The following is a 24,732-nucleotide window of genomic DNA, read 5'->3' on the forward strand; positions in this document are numbered from 1 at the left end:
AGTACAAATACAGACTGGTAAGACTTATGTACATGTGGATTAATACAAATGATGTATGAATTTTTTACCCAAATCTTTGCACTGGGACTTTGAAAGTCTGAATATTTGATTGTTTTTGTTCTTTGGCCAAACTGATTTTTTTGCTGATTATTTACACAATGACTTATCAAATAGTACAGATGTTTGCTATAAATATAACGCCTTTCGGAAAAAAAAAACACTTGCATTTATGAATGAAGCATGCAGTTGCTAGAAATGTTTGTTTTTTTTTGCTTGACCTCTGTGTTTTTAATGTGTTCTTTATAATGTTATAATATTCCATACCAAGTCAATGGAAACCATAATGATTTTGGTTGATATTTATTTTTTACGTTTTTAAACTGAGTTTTTATATTTCTTACTATTTTCATAAATTATTTATTTATTTATTTATATAAATTATCATTACAGGTACTCATATAGCGCCGTCAATTTATGCAGCCCTTTACATATACTGTACACTATATTGTCAAAAGTATAGGGACACCTGCCTTTACACGCACATGAACTTTAATGACATCCCAGTCTTAGTCCGTAGGGTTCAATATTGAGTTGGCCCTCCCTTTGCAGCTATAACAGCTTCAACTCTTCTGGGAAGACTGTCCACAAGGTTTAGGAGTGTGTCTATGGGAATGTTTGACCATTCTTCCAGAAGCACATTTGTGAGGTCAGGCACTGATGTTGAATGAGAAGGTCTGACTTGCAGTCTCCACTCTAATCATCCCAAAGGTGTTCTATCGGGTTGAGGTCAGGGCTCTGTGCAGGCCAGTCAAGTTCCTCCACCCCAAACTCACTCATCCATGTCTTTATGGATCTTGCTTTGTGCACTGGTGCGCAGTCATGTTGGAACAGGAAGGGGTCATCTCCAAACTGTTCCCACGAAGTTGGGAGCATGAAATTGTCCAAAATGTCTTGGTATGCTGATGCCTTAAGAGTTCCCTTCACTGGAACTAAAGGGCCAAGTCCAACCCCTGAAAAACAACCCCACACCATAATCTCCCCTCCACCAAATGATATGGACCAGTGTACAAAGCAAGGTCCAAAAAAGACATGGATGAGCGAGTTTGGGGTGAAGGAACTTGACTGGCCTGCACAGAGTCCTGACCTCAACCTGATAGAACACCTTTGGGATGAATTAGAGTGAAGACTGTGAGCCAGGCCTTCTCGTCCCACATCAGTGCCTGACCTCACAAATGTGCTTCTGGAAGAATGGTCAAATATTCCCATAGACACACTCCTAAACCTTGTGGACAGCCTTCCCAGAAGAGTTGAAGCTGTTATAGCTGCAAAGGGTGGGCCAACTCAATATTGAACCCTACGGACTATGACTGGGATGCCATTAAAGTTCATGTGCGTGTAAAGGCAGGTGTCCCAATACTTTTGGCATTATAGTGTATGTTAGATAGCACAAGTGCCAAAGTCTTTGTAATGTCCATCCTGTCCTGAGGTCGGAAACCGTTCTGTCAAATAGGAGAGCCAGATCAGTGGGCACACTTTTGCTCCCGAGCCCCGCTAGCTGCATCCATAGACATAGATAGCGTGGCCTTGCCATGCTCCCTGCTCCCTTGTCACAGGATTTAATTGACAGCAGCAGGGGCCAATGGCTCCTGCTGCTATCAATCTGCCCTATGAGGAGAGAGGGAGCTGCTGCTCTCGTGCACAGCGCTGGATCGAGATCGGGCTCAGGTAAGTATAAGGGGGGCTGGGAGAAATCCTGGACACATACGTTTTTTTTACCTAATGCATAGAATGCATTAAGGGAAAACACCCTGAGGCTTTAGAACCAATTTAAGCTCCTTGCTCTGGCACTTCCTGTTATAGGGTGACAATGCTAAATCCCTGTTTCCAAATCATTCCTGTGAGTAGTCACATTGTCACATGCACTTCTGGTGGAGACTATAAGTAGTTGTGTCAGTGCTCATTGTACAGGCATGGTCCACTTCTGTCAACATCAGGAAACCAACCCTGGGAAACGACAGCCATCGATAGAATGCATGTAGTCAAGAAGTAGCCACAAACAGGCTGCAGCAGACTAGCAAAGGGTGATAAAGCTAAAACATTTATTTTATTAAAAAAAAGGCTTCTTAAATGATGTAGGATTTAGCAGTTTTCTTTCTAGTGATGTAAAAACTGGACATGGTTCAGTCTGGGGTGCATGTATCAGCAATTCTATTTCACTTTTTGCCGACCATGGAATGCATATATGCAAGAAAAGAAATGCACACTTTAATGCCCAGCCAACCCACCTATGTGTCCATGGCAGTATTAGTTTGTGTGCTGAGAGTGCGCTCACTGTGCGCTCCCAGCATACTGATCGAGCTGTCACCGGGAGATCTCTGTATGCTTTCTGATCGAAAAGAAGAAGCAGCGCCACCTTCTGGGCATTAAAACATACTTAAAGGGCCACCTGGGAGATGGTATTAAGAGTTTAGTGACATAAGAAAGAAAAGGTAACCCAAAGCAAAAGTCTTTCATCAGTCTGTGCTGAATTTCTGAATTCTCATTTCTGATTGGTTCCCAGGTTTGCCGTACTTTTGCTCTGCGTTATGATTTATGGAGGTTATTTTTGTTGTTTGTACGAGCCGAGGTGCTCTGTTTGTTATATCTGCCACCAATTGAAGCACTGTATTTGCCAGCGGAATCCTGTTAAACGTTTCCATGGACGAGCAATAAATAACTGTACGACCTTTTGAAAATAAAAACGTGTCCGTTTAAGCAGTTAAGCCCCGCTAAAATCATGCTAATAGCTCATTAAACAGCAGCAAAGACAATCAGAAGCAGACCTTGTTATTATACTCTGGAAGTGAACAGTCTCAGTTTTCTACCTCTGTTTGTCTAGAAACATGAAGATTTTAATCAAAGGAATCCATTTGTAAAAAGTTTAGGTAGCAACAGCAAAGAGCCAATACAAGCTAAATCAGGCATGCCGCCTTGGACTCACTAACTGTCTTTGCATCCATTTGAGAGTACAGCATATTTTTAGTGAACACATCATTTGAGTTAGTATTACAGGGTTTCCCTGAAAATATGCTTTGATGTGAATTTTGATTTTTTGCATGCTTGCTTTTCCCTAGTTTTATTTTTATTTTTTAAAGCATATGTACAGGATGCTCGCATATTATGGCCGGCTTACCTCTGAGTTTGCTGTCCTCCGGTGGAATGGGTTCTCAAACCCCAAAGCCACCGCTGCCATCTTCTTCAACATTTCTTCTTTGTCCATTCATTGAGCGATAGTTGGCCATCTTCTTTCTTTGTTCATTGAGCGATAGTTGGCCATCTTCTTTCTTTGTCCATTAAGTGATAGTTGGCCATCTTCTTTCTTTGTCCATTGAGCGATAGTTGGCCATCTTCTTTCTTTGTCCATTGAGCGATAGTTGACCATCTTCTTTCTTTGTCTACTGAGCGATAGTTGGCCATCTTCTTTCTTTGTCCATTCATTGAGCGATAGTTGGCCATCTTCTTTCTTTGTCCATTGAGTGATAGTTGGCCATCTTCTTTCTTTGTCCATTGAGCGATAGTTGGCCATCTTCTTTCTTTGTCCATTGAGTGATAGTTGGCCATCTTCTTTCTATGTCCATTGAGCGATAGCTGGCCATCTTCTTTCTTTGTCCATTGAGCGATAGTTGTCCATCTTCCTTCTTTGTCCATTGAGCGATAGTTGGCCATCTTCTTTCTTTGTTCATTGAGCGATAGTTGGCCATCTTCTTTCTTTGTCCATTGAGCGATAGTTGGCCATCTTCTTTCTTTGTCCATTGAGTGATAGTTGTCCATCTTCCTTCTTTGTCCATTGACCGATAGTTGGCCATCTTCTTTCTTTGTTCATTGAGCGATAGTTGGCCATCTTCTTTCTTTGTCCATTGAGCGATAGTTGGCCATCTTCTTTCTTTGTTCATTGAGCGATAGTTGGCCATCTTCTTTCTTTGTCCATTGAGCGATAGTTGTCCATCTTCCTTCTTTGTCCATTGACCGATAGTTGGCCATCTTCTTTCTTTGTTCATTGAGCGATAGTTGGCCATCTTCTTTCTTTGTCCATTGAGCGATAGTTGGCCATCTTCTTTCTTTGTCCATTGAGCGATAGTTGTCCATCTTCCTTCTTTGTCCATTGACCGATAGTAGGCCATCTTCTTTCTTTGTTCATTGAGCGATAGTTGGCCATCTTCTTTCTTTGTCCATTGAGCGATAGTTGGCCATCTTCTTTCTTTGTTCATTGAGCGATAGTTGGCCATCTTCTTTCTTTGTCCATTGAGCGATAGTTGTCCATCTTCCTTCTTTGTCCATTGACCGATAGTTGGCCATCTTCTTTCTTTGTTCATTGAGCGATAGTTGGCCATCTTCTTTCTTTGTCCATTGAGCGATAGTTGTCCATCTTCCTTCTTTGTCCATTGACCGATAGTTGGCCATTTTTTTTCTTTGTTCATTGAGCGATAGTTGGCCATCTTCTTTCTTTGTCCATTGAGCGATAGTTGGCCAATTTCTTTCTTTGTCCATTAAGCGATAGTTGGCCATGTGCGCTGGAGTTACATTATCCCAGCGCTCGGCTGGCTTAGAGTCCATCAACACCGCTGCCGGAAGAGAATCTCCATGCACACAGTGCACCAGATTCTGAGTGCTCGGGTTTTAGCAAATCTCCCCCAGTGTGTAAACACAGCCATGACCAGCTTTCTACCATGTACAAAATCAATGGCCATCACCACCAATGTTCGCATATAACTTCTCTTCTGAGAGGTTACATGCAATTTGGGACTTTGACCACCCTGGGAGACAGTTTTTTAATCCAAGGACGGGGTTTTGGACAGTTTGTAAGTGGCCACTGAGTGCTCACCCCATAGAAATACAGAAAGGATTGCCAGACCAAAACTGGATTAACCACTTCAGAAGATTTACCCCCCTTCATGACCAGGCCATTTTTTTGCAATACGGCACTGCATTACTTTAACTGACAATTGCGTGGTCGTGCGACACAGTACCCAAATAAACTTTATGTCATATTTTCCCACACATAGAGCTTTCTTTTGGTGGTATTTGATCACCTCTGAGGTTTTTATTTTTTTTGCTATAAACAAAAAAAGACCGACAATTTTGAAAAAAAAAAAATATATATATATTTTTTACTTTCTGCTATAAAACATATCCAATAAAAACATTGAAAAAATTGAATTTCTTCATAAATTTAGGCCAATATGTCTACTGCTACATTTTATTGGGCTGCTTATTGGGCTAAAAAACTCCAATAAGCATATATTGATTGGTTTACATAAACATTATAGTGTCTACAAACTATAGGATATATTTTTTGAATTTTTTTCTTTATACTGGCGATCAGCGACTTATAGTGGGACTGCGATATTGTGGCGGACAAATCGGTCACCTAACTGACACTTTTGAGAACCCGTGACACTAATACAGTGATCGGTGCTAAAAATATGCACTATCACTGTACTAATGACACTGGCTGGGAAGGGGTTAAACATCTAGAGCGATCAAGGGGTTAACTGTGTGCCTGACCAGTGTTATTGTGTACACTCTGGGCTGTTTTCACTAGGGGAAGAGATTGATTCTAGTCCCTGCTTTGCAGGAACACAGGATTGATCCCTTCCCGCCTATCAGAACTGAGTTTAGAAAGGCATATCTCAGTTCTCTGTGTATTGCCAATGATCAGCGGGTTCTGGAGGACATCGAGTTCCCGGTGCCCACAGATCGGGTTCTGCAGTGATTACAACAGCAGACGCGGCACGCCAGCGGCGCGCACTCCCCCTGCAGGCGGAAGTGCAAGATCATGTACATATACGTGGTCCTGCGCCCACCTGCCACCCTGTAGCAGTAAAAGTGCTATAGGGCGGTCAGCAAGCGGTTAGCGAGTCCAAAATCATTTTAATTGTTGGTAAAAAAAAAAGTCATATAAAAACAGCCAACATATTTCAGGAGCAACGCTACTCCATATCAGGGCTCAACAAAGGATAAACTGGGATATAGAAAACAGTGACTTCACAGATCTGTATTAGAACCAGTCTCCACATGGAGGAACAACTTGACAGCAGTTGCTGAGCAGCAATTATGGACTCTGACTGGTCCTGTATGCAGACAGTTTGCATCCAGGGACGGCGTTTCTGCCAGTTTGTATGTGGCCATGGAACAGAGTGCTAAAACCAAAGAAAGGAGTGTCAGACCAAAACCGGATAAAATTTTTCAAAAGAATTTTAATTGCTGACAAAAAAGTAATATAAAAATAGCCAACACGTTTTAGGAGCAACAATGCTCTTCATCTGGGTTTAACAAAGCATAAAACTTGAATGGACTCAGAGAAAAGAGTGACTTCACAGATCTATATTAGAACCAGCATTTTCACATGGCGTAACAACCTGTCATCCAGGGACAGAGTTTCTGCCAGTTTGTATGTGGCCATAGAACAGAGTGCTAAAACCACATAAATATAGAAAGGAGCGCCATACTCAAACCAAATCAAAAAGGCCAAGATAATTTTAGTTGTTGGTAAAATATAGTCTTATAAAAACATTCAAATTCATTTTAAAGGGCAACGCCACTTTTCATCAGGGCTCAACACAGAATAAAACTTAGAGACAACAGTGATTTCACAGATCTACATTAGAATCAGTATTAAACTCTCCACATGGAGTAACAACTTGACACAGTTGTCAAGGGGAGCACAGAGTGCTGCTTTATCCAGAGCCTATCCACCCTCATTCACCCATCTAAATGAGACCTTAAAGATGCCAGAAATAGAGATGAGTGTACACTATCCATGTGCCCTTGGATGTACATAAGTAAAAAAGTTGCCAGAAGAAAGGGGAAGGAGTTTTTGGGCAGAGGAGACATGTTAAGCCCAAAAAAAGACAGGAAAAATCATAAGTCATTACTCAAGCCCAATTCAGCCGCTCATCACAAAGATGGGGAAACCCCTCAAATAGGTCATTTACCCAAGTAGAGAAATCCAAGTGCAATGGCTCAAAGAGCGCGCCAAATGAAAAAGACATTGGCTTTCTTTTGGCCTGTTTGTTGTACAATAATGGACAATATAGACTTTGGACCCCCAATGATTTTTCATTTGGCGTTCTCTTTGACCTATTACACTCATGCCGCGTACACACGAGCGGACTTTTCGACCGGACTAGTCCGACGGACCAAATCCCGCGGACAATCTGACTGTGTGTGGGCTCCATCGGACCTGCAGCAGACTTTAGATTTGGAACATGTTTCAAATTTGTCCTACAGACTCGAGTCCGGTCGAAAAATGCGCTCGTCTGTTTGCTAGTCCGACGGACGAAGGGCAGCTATTGGCTACTGGCTATCAACTTCCTTATTTTAGTCTAGTCGTACGTCATCGCGTACGAATCCGTCGGACTTTGGTGTGATCGTGTGCAGGCAAGTCCATTTGTTCGAAAGTCCATCGGAAGTCCGTCGAAAGTCCGTCGGAAAGACTGTCGGACCTTTGTTGCCGAAAAGTCCGTCTGTGTGTACAGGGCATTAGAATTTTTTTCTACTGTCTGTGTCCCTATTAGGGCGTTCCACTCTCTCTAAATGCCCTGATCACCAATGTAAAAGATAATGAAAGTGAGGGGAAATCCAAACTATTGAGTTGCAATCAAAACAGGAAACCTTTCAATGGACACTTGTTTCTAGGACAACTGTCAGAGAGGGCATTTCCCTTACCTTGGAAAGGTATCTTCTAACTCAGTGTTTCTCAACCTTTTTTCATTCGAGGCACCCTTTAAAAGTAATGGACAATTTCAAGGCACCCCATTCTAAAATGTAAAAACTAGTCTCATAGGTTTACATAATGCAGCAACATCCACAAGTCCAAGTAGAACACCCAACTTTAGAGGTGATTTATTTTTTCAAAGCAAATACACTTTTGCAAACTGGTACTGACAAGTATTCCAATGTTTCTCCATCACTCAGCTAATGTGACCTCACTGCTGATGGAGAGGAGCAGGGGACAGTCAAACAAGGATGCTATGTAGGCAACTGACATCCTCCTTATCAACTGATGATGCCATTGGTTAGGATGCTGGCAGCTAGAAGGTTGCAATGATGCACAATGAAAACCTGTGACTTAGTGTAACTAAAAGGCAACCTTTATCCATACGCTGGCTTGTATACAATTTTTGAGCCATTTTTAGGCATTTTGCCAAGGCACCCCCAAAGACACCTCGAGGCACCCCAGGGTGCCTGGGCACCCTGGTTGAAAAAAAATGTGAAAGGAAAACCTCTCTAACTAGTCACACATGGCAAAAAAGAACACATTTACAGTGGTTTTAATCCTCTCTCTACTCCAAAAAAAATTAGATATACATTTAAAGCTGTTTATGTATGATATAAAAATGCACTGTTTTCAATAGAGGGTTAAGCAATAGAAAATGCTCACTTAGCTAAGTGAATATGATGAACGCATATTTATCATATGCAAGGGAAAAGAAAAAAAAATATTTTTAAGAATGGGCCATCCAGCCATATTGAATCATTGGTTTCTTTTTTCTTGTATAGGTGTCCTAGATTAAAGTGGACATCTGTCTGGTCAATTTACAAACCCCTCTCATGGTTCAGACATAAATGTCGGCATTGTGCAGTAATTGACGTCTTTCATTTGGATGTTAGAGAATTACGAGAAGCTTGATGCTTCAGTAGAGAGGCTTTTCAACACATTTTAATATTTTTTTTGGCTTGCTTGGAGGCTCCTTCAACCGAAGGAACAATTTTTCTTGTCCAGAAATGTTCTATTGTGCTTCATATACTGAAAGAGTATTGTATTAGATGATAAGAAGTTCTCCATGTCAGGCTGCCTTTATGATGAAGCAAAGGTATAAGCAATCTTTCTCTTTCTGTTGCATTTTACATAGTGTAAAATAAGTATAAGATTTTACTAAGGCAGAATGGGGTTCTAGGAAAGGTTGCTGCTTTGGCCCTTTCATCCCTTAGACTGGCATTATTGAGGACTGCAGTATGCACACACAAGAGTACATAGTCTGTACTGACATATCCTACCCATCAGTCACCAACTGCCTACACATACAACCTCCCTGGTGAAGTGACAGGCAGGTGCACAACTTTGACCAATTGTGTTTTCCCCCTGGTTTATTGAAGGAGCATGAAGGTTGCACCTGGCCCCCTGAACATCCACTTGGCCCTAGACTTTTTTTTTTAAGCTCTACATTACAGCACGCACACTCAAAACTAACACCAGGTGCAAATTAAAAAGGGCACAGGGTGTAAACATGGTCCTCATCCATAGAGAATGGATCCTGGCCCTGATCCCCTGGGGAGCAAGACTACTGACAGAGACTGAAGCATTCGTGGTTCATTCGGCCACAACTAGGAAGACCTCGATCCTCAGGAGGACTGCCAGAGCAAGGTCCACCCAAGTACTAGGTGAGGCTCCCCTGAAGGGAGACCCTATGGGAGGGGACCATAAGGCCATGTGCCACCCCCTCAAGACTTTTAGGGCAAGTCTGTGGACCTACTTCTGCCTAGGATGTTTAATGACTGATCCAGCTCAGGTGAGCAAATGCTGTGGCCTACCTCTTCCCACTCTTATCGCCCTACTAGCCAGTAAAGTTGCTTATGACACTTTGAGGTTGATTTAGTAAAAACCAAAGAGTGCAAAATCTGATGCAGCTGTGCATGGTAGCCAATCATAGTTACATAGTTACATAGTAGGTGAGGTTGAAAAAAGACACAAGTCCATCAAGTCCAACCTATGTGTGATTATGTGTCAGTATTACATTGTATATCCCTGTATGTTGCGGTCATTCAGGTGCTTACCTAATGGTTTCTTGAAGCTATCGATGCTCCCCACTGAGACCATCGCCTGTGGAAAGGAATTCCACATCCTTGCCGCTCTTACAGTAAAGAATCCTCTACGTAGTTTAAGGTTAAACCTCTTTTCTTCTAATTTTAATGAGTGGCCATGAGTCTTGTTAAACCCTCTTCTGCGAAAAAGTTTTATTTCTATTGTAGGGTCACCAGTACGGTATTTGTATATTGAAATCATATCCCCTCTCAAGCGTCTCTTCTCCAGAGAGAATAAGTTCAGAGCTCGCAACCTATCCTCATAACTAAGATCCTCCAGACCCTTTATTAGCTTTGTTTCCCCCTCTTTGTACTCGCTCCATTTCCAGTACATCCTTCCGGAGGACTGGTGCCTAGAACTGGACAGCATACTCTAGGTGCGGCCGGACCAGAGTCTTGTAGAGTGGGAGAATTATCGTTTTATCTCTGGAGTTAATCCCCTTTTTAATGCATGCCAATATTCTGTTTGCTTTGTTAGCAGCAGTTTGGCATTGCATGCCATTGCTGAGCCTATCATCTACTAGGAACCCCAGGTCCTTTTCCATCCTAGATTCCCCCAGAGGTTCTCCCCCCAGTGTATAGATTGCATTCATATTTTGCCACCCAAATGCATTATTTTACATTTTTCTACATTGAACCTCATCTGCCATTTGGTTGCCCACCCCATTAATTTGTTCAGATCTTCTTGCAAGGTTTCCACATCCTGCAGAGAAGTTATTGCCCTGCTTAGCTTAGTATCGTCAGCAAATACAGAGATTGAACTGTTTATCCCATCCTCCAGGTCATTTATGAACAAATTAAATAGGATTGGTCCCAGCACAGAACCCTGGGGAACCCCACTACCCACCCCTGACCATTCCGACTACTCCCCATTTATCACTACCCTCTGAACTCGCCCTTGTAGCCAGTTTTCAATCCATGTACTCACCCTATGGTCCATGCCAACGGACCTTAATTTGTACAGTAAATGTTTATGGGGAACTGTGTCAAATGCTTTTGCAAAATCCAGATACACCACGTCTACGGGCCTTCCTTTATCTAGATGGCAACTCACCTCCTCATAGAGGGTTAGTAGATTTGTTTGGCAAGAACGATTCTTCATGAATCCATGCTGATTACTGCTAATGATACCGTTCTCATTACTAAAATCTTGTATATAGTCCCTTATCATCCCCTCCAAGAGTTTACATACTAGTGATGTTAGGCTAACTGGTCTGTAATTCCCAGGGATGTATTTTGGGCCCTTTTTAAATATTGGTGCTACATTGGCTTTTTTCCAATCAGCTGGTACCATTCCAGTCAGTAGACTGTCAGTAAAAATTAGGAACAACGGTCTGGCAATCACTTGACTGAGTTCCCTAAGTACCCTCAGATGTAAGCCATCTGGTCCCGGTGATTTATTAATGTTAACTTTCTCAAGTCTAATTTTAATTCTGTCCTCTGCTCTCCAATCAGCTTCTAACTTCAGCTTGTTCAATAAAGCTTTGTCTAATTGGATTCTATGCAGAGCTGTACCAGATTTTGCAGGTTTAATAAATCAACCCTTTTGTGGCCAATGGTTAGCTAAGGAGAACAAGAAGGGAGGGTCCACAGCTCAACCATGAAAGATCTTGATGCTGTTTACTGAATAAAATGCTCTTGATTTTTGGGGTACCAGATTGCCTAAAGTATATTTCCATCTTTCTATATTTCGTCTTTGTCCCCACACTATCCCCCATTAACACACAATGTAGGGGCATGGTTTCTAAAATTGTTACCCTTTGTTAAGGCAGACAGTGCTCAGATCTACTTTACAGTTGATAATGAAGACCTGCAAACACAGTACAGATGGGGTTAATTATGCTGAACATTACTCCACAGCCCCCCCCATTTTTGTTATGCTATGTTAACGGGAACATGTAACAAATATAAAGGAGGTGTTATCCCAGTTTGGCTGCAAAAGTGGAAATACACGTTAGGATTTAAGTGAGAAAGTATCTAGAAGTGTCTGCCTTATCCTCATATCATTTCTCTTCTAGGTCTATAAAGCCCATGGGTTTGCTTTAAATAAGAACACATTTTGAGTAAATTTTTTCCAATTTTTTTTAAAAAAAGCGCTGCACCTGTGACCCTTTGTCATGCAGATGAAGGTAATTGGTTTATATGAGACAAACTTTCACACCATCTGGAATGTCAGTGCACCTGCAGGTTTAAGCACCTTCCACCCCGTACTTATCTCGTTATGCGCTCTGTACCTTATCTCTGACCTGCATACAAGCCAGCCGAATGAATTTCCTTGCAAAATGATGTGTTTGTGTTTTGAAGTAATTGTCCATCAAATGTTATGACATGCTTATAAAACTAAGCATTTCCACATTCAGATCTGCAATGGGTTTGCTAGTGAGACAAACCTTAACCCATTCTTTTAGCTTCAGCCTTTTAAGTGGACGTTTAAGGCAAACGCACATGGGGCATACACAGAAGTGGGATATTTCCTGCTTATTTATTGTACTGTGCAAGGAGCAAGTTTTCATTTTTCAGATACCAAAAACCCATAGCAACCTATCAGAATTTATTTTGTTAGAATTAGGCCAGCACAAGGTAGATTCTGATTGCTTCTGATTGCGTTGCTTGCTATAGCAGTTTAAAATGAAATGCCTTAGCTTTGTATTTAACACTTTAAATCTTGCACTGTTCTACTGAATGAGGCCAATTGCCATAAACAGGGTTAATTTATTGCCGAAGACCCATAACTTTATGTTTAAAGTGGTTCTAAAGACTGAAGGTTTTTTACCTTTATGCATTCTATACATGAAGGTGAAAAACCTTCTGTGTACAACGCCCCCCCAGCCCCCTTACTTGAGCCCCCCTCCGATCCAGCGATATTCACAATAGCCTGGGCTGTATGGAGACTCTCCCTCCTCATTAGCTGAGACAGCAGCAGGAGCCCATTGGTTCTCACTGCTTACAAAAAGAAAACAAAGCGTTAATTATACATATATATTATTTTTTTTGCCTCTCTATGAGCTCTCATTAAAAAATTCTCTCTCCTCCCCTCTCTGTATCTCTTTTTATCTATATGTATATATGTATATATATATATAAAGTACCTCTGTTATTTAAGGCATGAAAATGCCTGCTCTGCCACGGCAGTGCTCTGCGCTGGCAGAGCAGAGTAGGAGCCACACCCCTCTGCATAAGTGTCCTCACATAGACTTCTATTGCAGAGAAGGGCAGGGGGTGTGTCTGACAAGATCTGTAAGAATTACTGAATGCACTGAGACCAACTTTAGTGTTTATTGGCTTGCACAGTCATATTTAAGCCCCATACACACGATCCGAATATCGGACGAATGATCGTCCGTTTTTGTTTGCATGCTAATCTCACATCGAATCTGATGAGTTTACTAAAGTCCCGAAAATTCCCGTACGACAGAATAAAAATTCGGAAGCGATGTCATGTGTTGCAATGCATTTGTATTGCATTTTCGAACGATAGCTGTACCGATTAAACGAAAATCGTACGATCTGGCATCGTACGGAAAAAATTTCCGTGCATGTCCGATAGAATAATATCGGATGAACTGTCCTGATCGGCTCTCGAAAGCTCTGTACTAACGATCCGATTATCGTACGATCGTTTCGAATGCGGCATTTTACGTACGACTTTCGGATCGTGTGTACGGGGCATAAGACTCCCTGTACAACTGCTGTAAAGAAAGCGGAGGTAAGACAATGAAAATGGAGGTTGTGTTGGTACAGTGCCTGTCTGACTGTCTATCTATATTTCAGACTGAGGTTGAGATGTAAGGTTTTTTATGCTAGTTTTTCATTGTTTCCTTAATTGAGCAAAATTATTTTGTGAATTGTACCATTAAAATACAGTTCACAGGGAACATGTAACATCAGTATGGAGAGTCTGAAACCCAATAAATTGATAACGACATTTTTATAGTTCAGCTCACACAGTGGCTCCCATCACAAAGCGTGTGGAATTAATTATTAATTATAATTCCACCACGTCTTTTATTTTACTTGAGACAAATTTTCAAATTTTTGCCCTTTAAATCACGTGATCATACTTCTCCAGCCTCACTTCCATTTTCTTTTTTCTGGTATTGCATAACTTGCCACTTTGAGCTGAACAATTCTAGACCACATTGCAAAATATGAGCCAGGCCCAGAAACACCAACCACAATAATGCTGCTTTCTTTTTTGATAAACTTGCACAAAAGATAAAGACATGGCCTACTAGCTACTCAGATTGTAGATGGCATTTTATATATATATATAAATAAATAACATTTTTTTTTTTTTGGTAAAAATAGGAGGTGTTCTGAAAATGATGGACTTGTAGCTTAATTTTCTAATTTTTTTTTATCTTTGATGACATTGGTAAAGGTGGCCCTGGGATTTATTTAGCAGAGAAGGAAAGTCATCTCTTTTTATATCAAAGCAATCAACAAGATCTCCATGTCACACAGAGAGTCTAAAAATAGAAAAAAAAAACAGCCTTGTACGCGTGGCATTTACAAGAAGCTGGCATGGTGAGAATCTCTGGCAATCGGCAGACCCAGAAAATATTTGGAGGTGGGAGGAGGGCATTGGATGTCAGGGCCTGCACAGCACAAGAGAGAGCAGTGTCTGTGATTACAGATAAAAGCAGTGACAGACACAAATGTCCCGGAAAGAGAAGTCCAGGCTATTGAGTTAAGAGCCAGGAATGAGGATGAGAGAGGAAAAGGACATAGAGGAACTTGTACACAAGGATGGAACCAACAGAGAGTAGAAATGTTCACAGATAACACAAATGGACAGCAAGATAAGCCTGTATCAGTGATTCATTTGGTCTTTAGAACAAAAAAAAAAGACAACATGATGAAAGAGTAAACTTTACATTTTAGATTAAACTTTAAACCGAATAACCAGGTAAAGATTAAGCCACACAAACAGACTGGGGCCTAAACCTAAAATCAGGGGCGGACTGATAACTCATTGGGCCCCCGGGAAATAGGAGATTATGGGGCCCCCAGGCAATCAGAGATTATGGGGCCACACAGTATACACACACACAGTATACAATCACACAGTATACACATACATGTACACACAGTATACACAGACAGATGTCAAAAAAACACAGATTTATACATACTGTCCCTGGTTTTACTGAGGCTGGCAACCCTGATGGGGCCCCCTAGTGGCCCAGGGCCCTCGGGCAGTGCCCTAATCGCTCAATGGTCAGTCTGCCCCTGCCTAAAATGTAGATCCACTCTAAAAAAAAAATTGGGGAATTAGGATGGACGTTGAAGGATGGATTCCAGGTCTCCTGACCTAAATCTGGCATTAGATCCTATGACATGTAAAATATTGTACATCTACTTTGTTGAAGACTTAGTTGATGTCACCACCCCTATGTGCTGCCTTGTAGCTCTAGGTATTGTGACTTTGCATGGAATTAACATTGGACCTCCTAAAACAGTTAACAGGTATGTATATAAAAATTCTAACACCCCCTACCTATCCTCCCTTATGTCTCCCAAAATGTTTACAACGCATGTAAATTCTGAGTGTACGCCCACTTTAAAGGATCTGCCATAATTGTATATGCTGAAGTTACTTCCTTGAAGAGTTGTACATGAATTTTACAAAGTATATCCAGGTATGGCAGCCCTGGGTTGATATATACCTACCACCAGGCTTTGATACTACTCTAGTGGAACCTTGATCACTATAGTCCCTAAACAATTGAATCAAGTCCTCTCAGTTTAGGACCTCTGGGACCCTTACTACCCATATTTCCCCACACTTTTCCTACCCTATTTTTACTTAGTTAATAGGTTTGTTATAACTATCGACACCATGGACATTTTTTTATCTTGCGTATTTACTAAAGGCAAATAGACTGATCTCTCTGCAGCTTAGTGAATGAGGCGAAGCCCTGCTGACCCCAATCTTGTGCAAGCAAAATGGCCATTTTTTTTAATTCCTTGCATGTGATTGGGTATTCTTTGCAAAGTTAACAAATTCCCTTGCAAAGTGCAGCTCCCCCTGCAAAGTGAATAGCCTATTTGCCTGTAGTAAATCAACCCCAGTATACACCCTCTATTGTTCAGGTATATGATATACTAGCTGTATTGGACCTAACTGAAAATGTACCTCTATTTCACTTTGAATGCACATCATTTGTTGAAACTCAAGCTGGCCATAGATGGATCGAAATGTGGCCAGTTCAGCAGGGACTGGCCAAATTTCAATCCATGTATGGCTGTTCTATGGCTGTTCCCATTCATGAGAAGTCGATCTAATGATCGCTTTCTGTTAAATGGGCTTGTTGGAAAAGTTTTGTTTGATCAGCGCTGCAGCACCGATCAGTGTTTCCTACAATGGAGGAGACCCCACAGTCAGAATACAATAGCACAGTGGGGAAGATTCCTCTATCCACCTCGCTTGTGTGGATGGGGGAAATCCATTCAGTTTTTTTTTTATCAGCCTATTTGCTGATAGAAAAAAATTGATGTTCGAGGTTCGAACCCTTCCCCGCTTTTACCAAAACTAGAAAAACTTTTGTCTGGAGTTCTGCTTTAACACAAACACTACCCAGTTATTTAAAGCAATGCAAATCGGTTGCATCTGTTGTAAAAAATCACATCTTCCTTAGCCGTACAAGTTTGATACCAAGCCTTCTAGAAACCGTGTTCTCTTTCTTTATCAGATTTTCATATGTTTGGACAGATTTTTATGACATACATGTTTTTGTTCTTTTATGACGTTGGCTGGTTAACATACAGACATGGAAATCCATTAGCTGTCCAGTAAATTTTTATGTGCTCCATGTTGGTATTACACTTTCTTTACATTCTATATATTTTCCATGTTCTGTGTAAATACTTCTGAAAATAGAGAAGGAATGGTAAGAGCCGTAAAAGGTTTAACAACTTTAACAGTTGATGTCTTCATACATTTGGCTCCTATGAGGACTAAGTTTTTATTTTTGTGCTTCAGGGGAGTGTTCATGTCAATGTATTTCTAACTGATACAAACGTTTAAAAGCATTTTTCCACCGTCTTTAAGGGTCAGCCTTGTTCAATTGCTTGAAGTGTAGGTATAGCCGTTTTTTTTTTTTTGTTTTGTTTTTTGTGGGCAATGATTAAAATCACTATTAAATGATTGCTGTATGTGTCCTGTTGGGGAAATTTCCCTCCACTTCATATTCTGGAGATACAATAGAAACTGAGAAGAAATGTCTTGTCTTCTCTTGGGTAGTGGTTACCAGAATAGATGTGCCCATCTGGAAGGTTTTCTCTCACCTCCTATTCTGTTGACAACTGAATTTGAATTTCCCATTACTTACTCTCTTGGTGACAGTATTTCTCTATTAAAAAGACAGAAAACAATCTCTAATGTTACCTGCATTGTCACTGAATTGGTGCATTGTATCTTGTCCATAACCCTTCATGTAACTGTGCATCTAAAAATTGCAAATGTAGCTCCAGACAAAAAAGCCTGTAGCACAAAAGCATTATTATAGATACTAGACAGAAGCCAACAATACATATTGTAGATACTAGACATACACAACTCTGAGGATCTTTATTAACGTATTTCTAAAAACACAACTGGAAGTGAGAGGAGCTCTCTGCAAAGTAAGGAAATCCCCTCTTAAATAATTGTCAAGTGTCCCCATTGAAAGATGTAGGCCTGGTTCACATGGAAAGCATTACACTTTAAATCTTGGGTTTAGATAAGCTTTAAATTTTATTCCTGTTCTGGTGACAACTCCTAACTTTGGATTTTTCATCACTTTTAGTCCTGGTGATATTGATCTCCAGAAAGGATACTGAGGGTGAACCTCCCTGGTTGGAATACGCAATATTCCCATCGCACACGTTCCTGGATAAGCCCTCAAAAGTTTGGGTGCTGCAGCAACAACCAGCTGAAAACTGGTTCAGCATCTCATACTTACAGTCAACGTTTTTTTTTTTTTGCTGTGTGTCTCGGTGCTGCAGCAAAAACCATCTGAAAACTGGTACAGAAAGTCACAAAAGAGATATTTGCCAGCACACCATGGATCATAGTAGCGTCCAAACTGATTGTTTATTGCATGACCACATCACAAGAACAGTGCAACGGTTCAGAGTCACGTAAGACCCCTTCGTCATGCCTGGCAAAGGGGTCCTACGTGACTCCGAAACATTGCACTGTTCTTGTGATGTGATCATGCAATACACAATCCGTTTGGACGCTACCACGTTGATCCATGGTGTGCTGGCAAATATCTCTTTTGTGACTTTCTGAACCAGTTTTCAGATGCATTTTAGCTTTAGATACACTTTATCTCAGATGTTGACGGACTTGGTAAAGACAAGTTACATTATCCAGTTAGTAAACTCATGCATATCCAAGCACTCTTTGCTTTGAAATGATAGGATTAGAAAGGCTATAATTCATTTGATCTAAGTTTGCATTGCTGCATAAAGCATCTTCATTTATATCTAGGCGCCGCAATTAGCTCTGAGGATACATAATAAAAACTTTAAGTCAGGTTCTCCTAACAATCTGCTGCCACCACTTGTATATTTTCCATGGCGGATGGATGGGTAGAGAATTCTGCACACAAGCTTCCTTGTAAATACTGGATACTTTTCTGACTAAATAAGGTTTGCTTGTGGATTTTTCTCGAGTCCCCAAAACCAAACCTTCCCTGTTAGCTTCACTCCATTTATTTATCCGACACATATGACTAAGTCAATAAGACAGATGAAGCTGACAGAATCCTTTTTTGTAACTCTGCATTAGCACAGCACAGGATTCTGTAGTTTACATATACTTAGAAAGTGATGACAACTTAATAATGGAGTCTATTTTGTGTTTTGTTCGGAAGGCTTGTCGTTCTTTGTGTCGAGGCTGACCTCTACATTTCGTTGTCAGGAAAGGGCAGCTATGTCACTTTAATTTGCGGTAATGTGGAATGCTGAACTGGCGTGCTATGGGGGCTGCTAGACTTGTGGAACAATAACTTGTTCCCTGCAAAATCAAAGCAGATAACCAATTTGTATTATCTGTCACTGACAAAATGCAACCTTTGGAATATAGATTAACACAACAGTGTCTGAAGAAGCTCATGCACAATGGAGACATGAGCAGACACTGCAAACACTGGAGAGAGCCAACCAGACAGCACTTGAGCTGTAGGCTGCCATCTAACATTGTGCAGACAGTCCCTTGTAGGCTTGTCGTCTGAGCTAAGGCAATATTAATGACCAATCAGACCATTATTGTCCCCGTGTCGTATAACAGCAACATATTTTCAGAGTTTTTTCTTTTGGAAATATGGCGGCTGTATTAAACAGCCAGTGAACCTAAACTTTAACTCAGTTCATAAACAAATAGACTTGATGAATATAATCTTATCCAAAGAGGTTCAGAGGTACTCACAGGTCTTGAATTGGAGGTAGCACAGCAACTGAAATGGTTATCGTGTCAACATTTTGACGGATCTATCACCGTCTTTCTTAAGGCTCAGATATTTCAGCTGCTGTGCTATTTCTGTTTCCAGACCCATGAATGGAACCACTTTGGAATTGTATAAAGATTACTTCAGTGGAGCCCTAAAGAATAATTACAAATATGTGTATTTTAAACATAGCTACAATGGCTCAGCTTGGACCAATGTATCTACATATATACCATACTTGGCAATGACCCTGGAAATCACTGTACTACTCCAGTGATCTCCACTTGATTCCGGGTCCCATGTTGAGTGGCTGGCCTGATGCATTGTGAACATAGGCCGCTTGGTACAGGCACCATTCAGCGAATGATTTCTTTAGAGGTACTTATCTGTCATCTTACGCAGCATTTTACATATATTTTATACATTCGCACAAAGCCCCTACCCTCAAGGAGCTTGCAATCTAAGGCCTCAAACTCACATACTGTACATACATACATACATACATACATACACATACTAGAGCTAAGATAGAGAGGAGCCAATTAGCCTACCAGCATGATTTGAAGTGTGAGAGAAAACCCAAGCAGGGGCAGGGAGAACATGCAAACCCTGTGCCATGGTTGGAATTTGAGCCGACAACCATAGTGCTACTAGGCAGACTGGACATTCCCACCTGGCGGGCTGATTACTTGAGGAGATCATGGATGGCCTCTTGAATATGTTACAGCCTATCTAATTTCTGTTTGAATGCTTTCCTATGGAGAGGGTACTTACCTGGCTTTATACTACAAGGTATCATTAAAGATTTCCATCTACTGATATATTCATCCCTGCCTGCCAAGATTTGTTGGGTGTCATTGCTGGTTCCCTTTAGATGTCAGAAAGCCCCAGAAGATTTGGGAAATGTAGTTCCATGGATTACTAGGCTTATACTCATTTTTTATCGTCACAACCCCATCACACACTGAGGAGCTTCAGCCCCTGTGTCTGCCCCCCCAGACCTTCAGTGACATATATGATTCTCCACCATATTGTTTAATATGATACTTTGTAAGTTGGTCCTGAGGAAGCTACGCAATCAGCGAAACGCGTTGACCAGCGTATGCAGTACATATGCCTCCACTTTCTTAGCTTGGAATATGCTTATATCTGTAGGAGGTGTTTGTATAGTGGTCCCAAGTGGGATCTATGTATCATATTATTATATCCCAGGTTTTATCCTATTAGTAACACGCTGTGAGTTATTATTTTTAAAATATGTCAAATAAAGATTGATATATATTTTTTTTAGACATTGGATTCTGTTTCATGTGAGTTCCAGTAAAGTCTATTATCAGCAGGGCTGGTTTCTGAAAATTGCACATCTACTAGGAAATTTAATGTGGTGCGGGTGGAGGTCACCCTAGTTTTCTTCTGGTAACTAATTAGCCACTGTGCTGCCCTTTGCATTCTCTAAATAATTGCAAAGTGTTCTCTGATTGGATGAGGTGGAGAGCATGCCGTGGGGGAGGAAGACTGGAGAACTATGAATTAACATAGGTGTTCCTATGTATTAGATCAGTGGTGGCTCTTTGCTTGCTTCTATCCGGCCCTTAAGGGACTTTTCCTCCCACTGTTACGAGACACTATTCTGCCAACTAACATCAACAATGGGGCACCATTACTCCCACTGACACCATCAAGGGATCACTATTCCTCCCAATGACACCAACAATGGGGCACTATTCCTCCCACTGATCCCAAATGTGTCAGTGGGAGGAATAGTTTGTAGACCCCTGTATTAGATCACCCCCCTAATTCAACAAGCATTATATTCTGTGTTAGATGAGGGGTGGGGGGGGGGGGGGCACATTGTAATTTATTTTATATATGCCCAGAGCTGGGCATTAACAATATCAGCACACAGGATGTCATGAGAGAAGAAACAAAGTAGTGTAAATTTGTCACAGGACAATCATTATATACTTCAACTGTCTTACAGGATATTTCTCTTCCTGTATGTTTGCCTTCTTTATATGTTGAGGTTTAGTGTTTTATAGAGAGATGCTCTGCTGATAAGACATTTATGCAATCTGCTTCCTGGGCTGTGAATGAACTTTGAACTTTCATAAACTGTCTGCTGTAGTGTTTTAAAATTGCTATATATATATATATATGTATATGTATATATATATATATATATATATATATATATATATATATATATAAATATATATATAAATATATAGAGAGTATATTGATATAAAATGTTCCATTTTATTTTAAATTGAAAGTACTATTAAGCCCTCAGCCCCACTTTTTCTTTCTTTGGAGATATTTCCTATCACATCCTGCCTGTCTGTAGCAGTTGCGGCCAGTGCTAAATATTTCAGGTGTGGGGGGCGGCAAACTAATGCCACCCTTCCCAGACGGGCGAGAAGGCGGCGATTGCCGCAAGCACAGCGGGAGACGGACGGCGGAGGGGAAGGTGGCGATCGTCGCAAGCAGCCCCCACCTCCCCCTGCGTTAGACGGACAAGAAGGTGGCGGCGATCCACTAACCCCCCCCTCCCCGCGGGACACATACCTTACCTTAGGAGGCAGGGGGGAGGAAGAGCTGGGGCTGTTGCTTCTCCTTCTGGCTGAACAGGAAGTGTGTCCTGAGACCCAATTGGCCCCTCTGCGCCCCGAGCCCACCCTTTTTTTAAGCCAATTAGAGCCTCAGGCACCAATCATGTGCCTAAAAATTGTAGATTAGTGGCCGGGCCCTTATGGATGGGCCGTCACTGGTCTGTAGGACAGGAAGTGAAACAAAATCTTTCCAATGGCATACAAAAGGCAAAACAATACAGGAGTTTTAACTTTTCCCTGCTCTTTTCCACAGAATTTACCTTTGAAAACACTTTATTTTTCATATGCACAGTATTGTTCAGTATAACCCTGTGATCGGACTTGCATATTTCTCTGTTTTCAGCTACACGGGTATTGCTACCAGGACAGCAATGACATAGTGGACACCCTCACCACTATCACAGAGCTGGGCTCCCCTCTGGAGATGATACAACTTCTACAGTCCTCCTGGGAAGACAGATTCCGTGTAAGTCACCTACGCTCTATGGATCTTTGTTAACTATGTCCTGGCATAGACAGGTTCTCTTTAACACATATGTGTGGACAAGTATATTATTTTGCACATTTCTGCAATGCATGCACATTTTACATGTTTTATCCCTAGAAATACACTGAAAGTACAGAATAATAACTTGATGTGCCAGAAATATAGTGTTCTCTTACCTTCCTCTGACATGACAGATTGGCTCTGACTTTCTAAGCACTTCTTGTCAGCCCTGACTGCTTTGATTCTTATGGATTACAAAGAATAAAATTAGAGAAAAATTTCCATCCTGTACCTTCCAGTTTTTCCCTCACTGTGGAGCTAAGAAACCGGAAACACCAAGGACTTTAGAGGCAAATTGGACCACATTATTTGAATAAAATCCATATTTTATTTATAACAAAAGAAAATATAAAAAATTGCACATAGATACATGCCACTAAAAACATGTGTACGCTTATATACAAAATATGGCCGACAAGGGCCCAGTGCATTGAATTTGTTACATGATGTCAAGTGGGTGACCCCCTGTGCGTCAGCACGTTTCGCTGATCCACTTATTCAGGACACATGAGACGGGAAATAGATGAGAAACAGGTCTCACTATATAAATTGAAAAATGCATACATATAAAGTATATTTCATTACATTTGCAGAAACACATATATATCATTAGTTTATCATGTTTAATATATTTCCCTCACTGTGGTTGAAAATGTTCCTTTTCAGCTCATATTCTACTAGTGTATAACTAACTTCAACCAATTTACGACCACCCTATTGTAGCTTTACTGCTATAGGGCGGCTGCTTTGCGCAGGATCATGTATATGTATATATATACATTCCCGCTATAAACAAGGCAGATTGCCGTTCTGTCATTAGGGAAGGCATGGATCCTGTGTTCCTGCAAAGCAGGAACACAGGATCTATGCCTTCCCCTAGTTAAAGCCCCTCCCATACAGTGCACAAACACTGGCTAGGCACACAATTAACCCTTTGATTGCCCTGGTGTTAACCCCTTCCCACCCAGTGTAATTAGTGCAGTGACAGTTTATATTTTTAGCACTGATCACTGTATTAATGTCACTAGTTCCCAAAAAAGTGTCAAAAGTGTCAGTTAGTGTCCGATTTGTCCGCCGCAATATCGCAGTCCTACTGTAAGTTGCTAAATATATAAATAAAAATTCCATAAATATATCCCATAGCGCGTAGACGCTATAACTTGTGGGCAAACCAATCAAAATACGCTTATTGGGATTTTATTTACCAAAAAAATGTATACATATTGGCCTAAATGTATGAAGAAATCTTATTTTTTACATTTTTTCTGTTTTGTAGCAGAAAGTTAAAAGATTTTAGGTTTTTTTTTCAAAATTGTTGGTCTTTTTTTGGTAATAGTGCAAAGAATAAAAACACAGAGGTGATCAAATACCACCAAAAGAAAGCTCTATTTGTGGGGAAAAAGGACATCAAGTTTATTTTGGTACAGTGTCGCACGACCACACAACCGTGTCGCAAAAAATGAGCTGGACATGAAGGGGGGGAAATCATCCGGAGCTGAAGTGGTTAGGCTGATCTTTTTTCTTTCGTCCAATGCGTCGCTTTCCTTGAACGCCTAGCACAGACATGAGATTTAAATCGAACCGTTTCTGTTACCAACTTGTGCATATTGGAGAAATGAGGGTGGCACTGTGTGGTATGACTTCCCCATTCTCTTTGGGTCATCAGACTCATAGGCGTGCACAGCGGGCACACCCTAGTCACCCTGTGCAGCGCAGATACCCCCTGCCGATATTCCACCAAAGATTCTAAAAAATGTTTAAAAATAATAAAAAATATAAATAAAATTGTAAGAAATAATACAAAAATAAATAATACAAATAAAAAGCTACTGACACCAACCTCTGCCCTACTGACATCATCTACTACCCTACTACATTTTAAAATGTTTACATTTATTTAAAGTGTGTGTGTGTGTGTATATATATATATATATATATATATATATATATATATATATATATATATATATATATATATATTGTGGCAGTAGGACCCTGTGCTACCTGGAAGATTGCTGGTTTACGCCAGATTTTGGAGAGAAAGGCACGCTGATTGCACAGCTGTGTGCTGGGCTATTTAATTGTGACCTGACTATGGCTCAGGGTTCCACCCAACAGACAGGAAGTCTGTGCATGGGAGTCAGGTGGGCTCCCATTCCTCTGAGAGGAGTCAGAAGCTGCAGGAGGCAGACGTACTTGGTGACAGAGCAGCAGGAGTAAGCTAGGAGAGAGCTTCACTCTAGGAAACTCTTTTGGGTCTGAGGAGCAGACCTAAGGCCTAGGCTAAAGGCCGGAA

General features: G+C 41.0%; 1 protein-coding gene across 1 annotated transcript in view; it reads left to right on the plus strand.

Annotated features, from left to right (window-relative positions):
- Positions 1–24,732, plus strand: part of PKDCC (protein kinase domain containing, cytoplasmic) — a 93,020-nt gene that overhangs the window by 16,044 nt on the left and 52,244 nt on the right. The window contains exon 2 of the mRNA XM_073628443.1: positions 22,233–22,355. Within this exon, the coding sequence (XP_073484544.1) occupies positions 22,233–22,355 (123 nt within the window). The remainder of the gene's footprint in view (positions 1–22,232; positions 22,356–24,732) is intronic.

Source organism: Aquarana catesbeiana, linkage group LG04 (genome assembly GCF_042186555.1).
Source record: "Aquarana catesbeiana isolate 2022-GZ linkage group LG04, ASM4218655v1, whole genome shotgun sequence".
In the NCBI taxonomy this organism is placed as follows: Eukaryota; Metazoa; Chordata; class Amphibia; order Anura; family Ranidae; genus Aquarana; species Aquarana catesbeiana.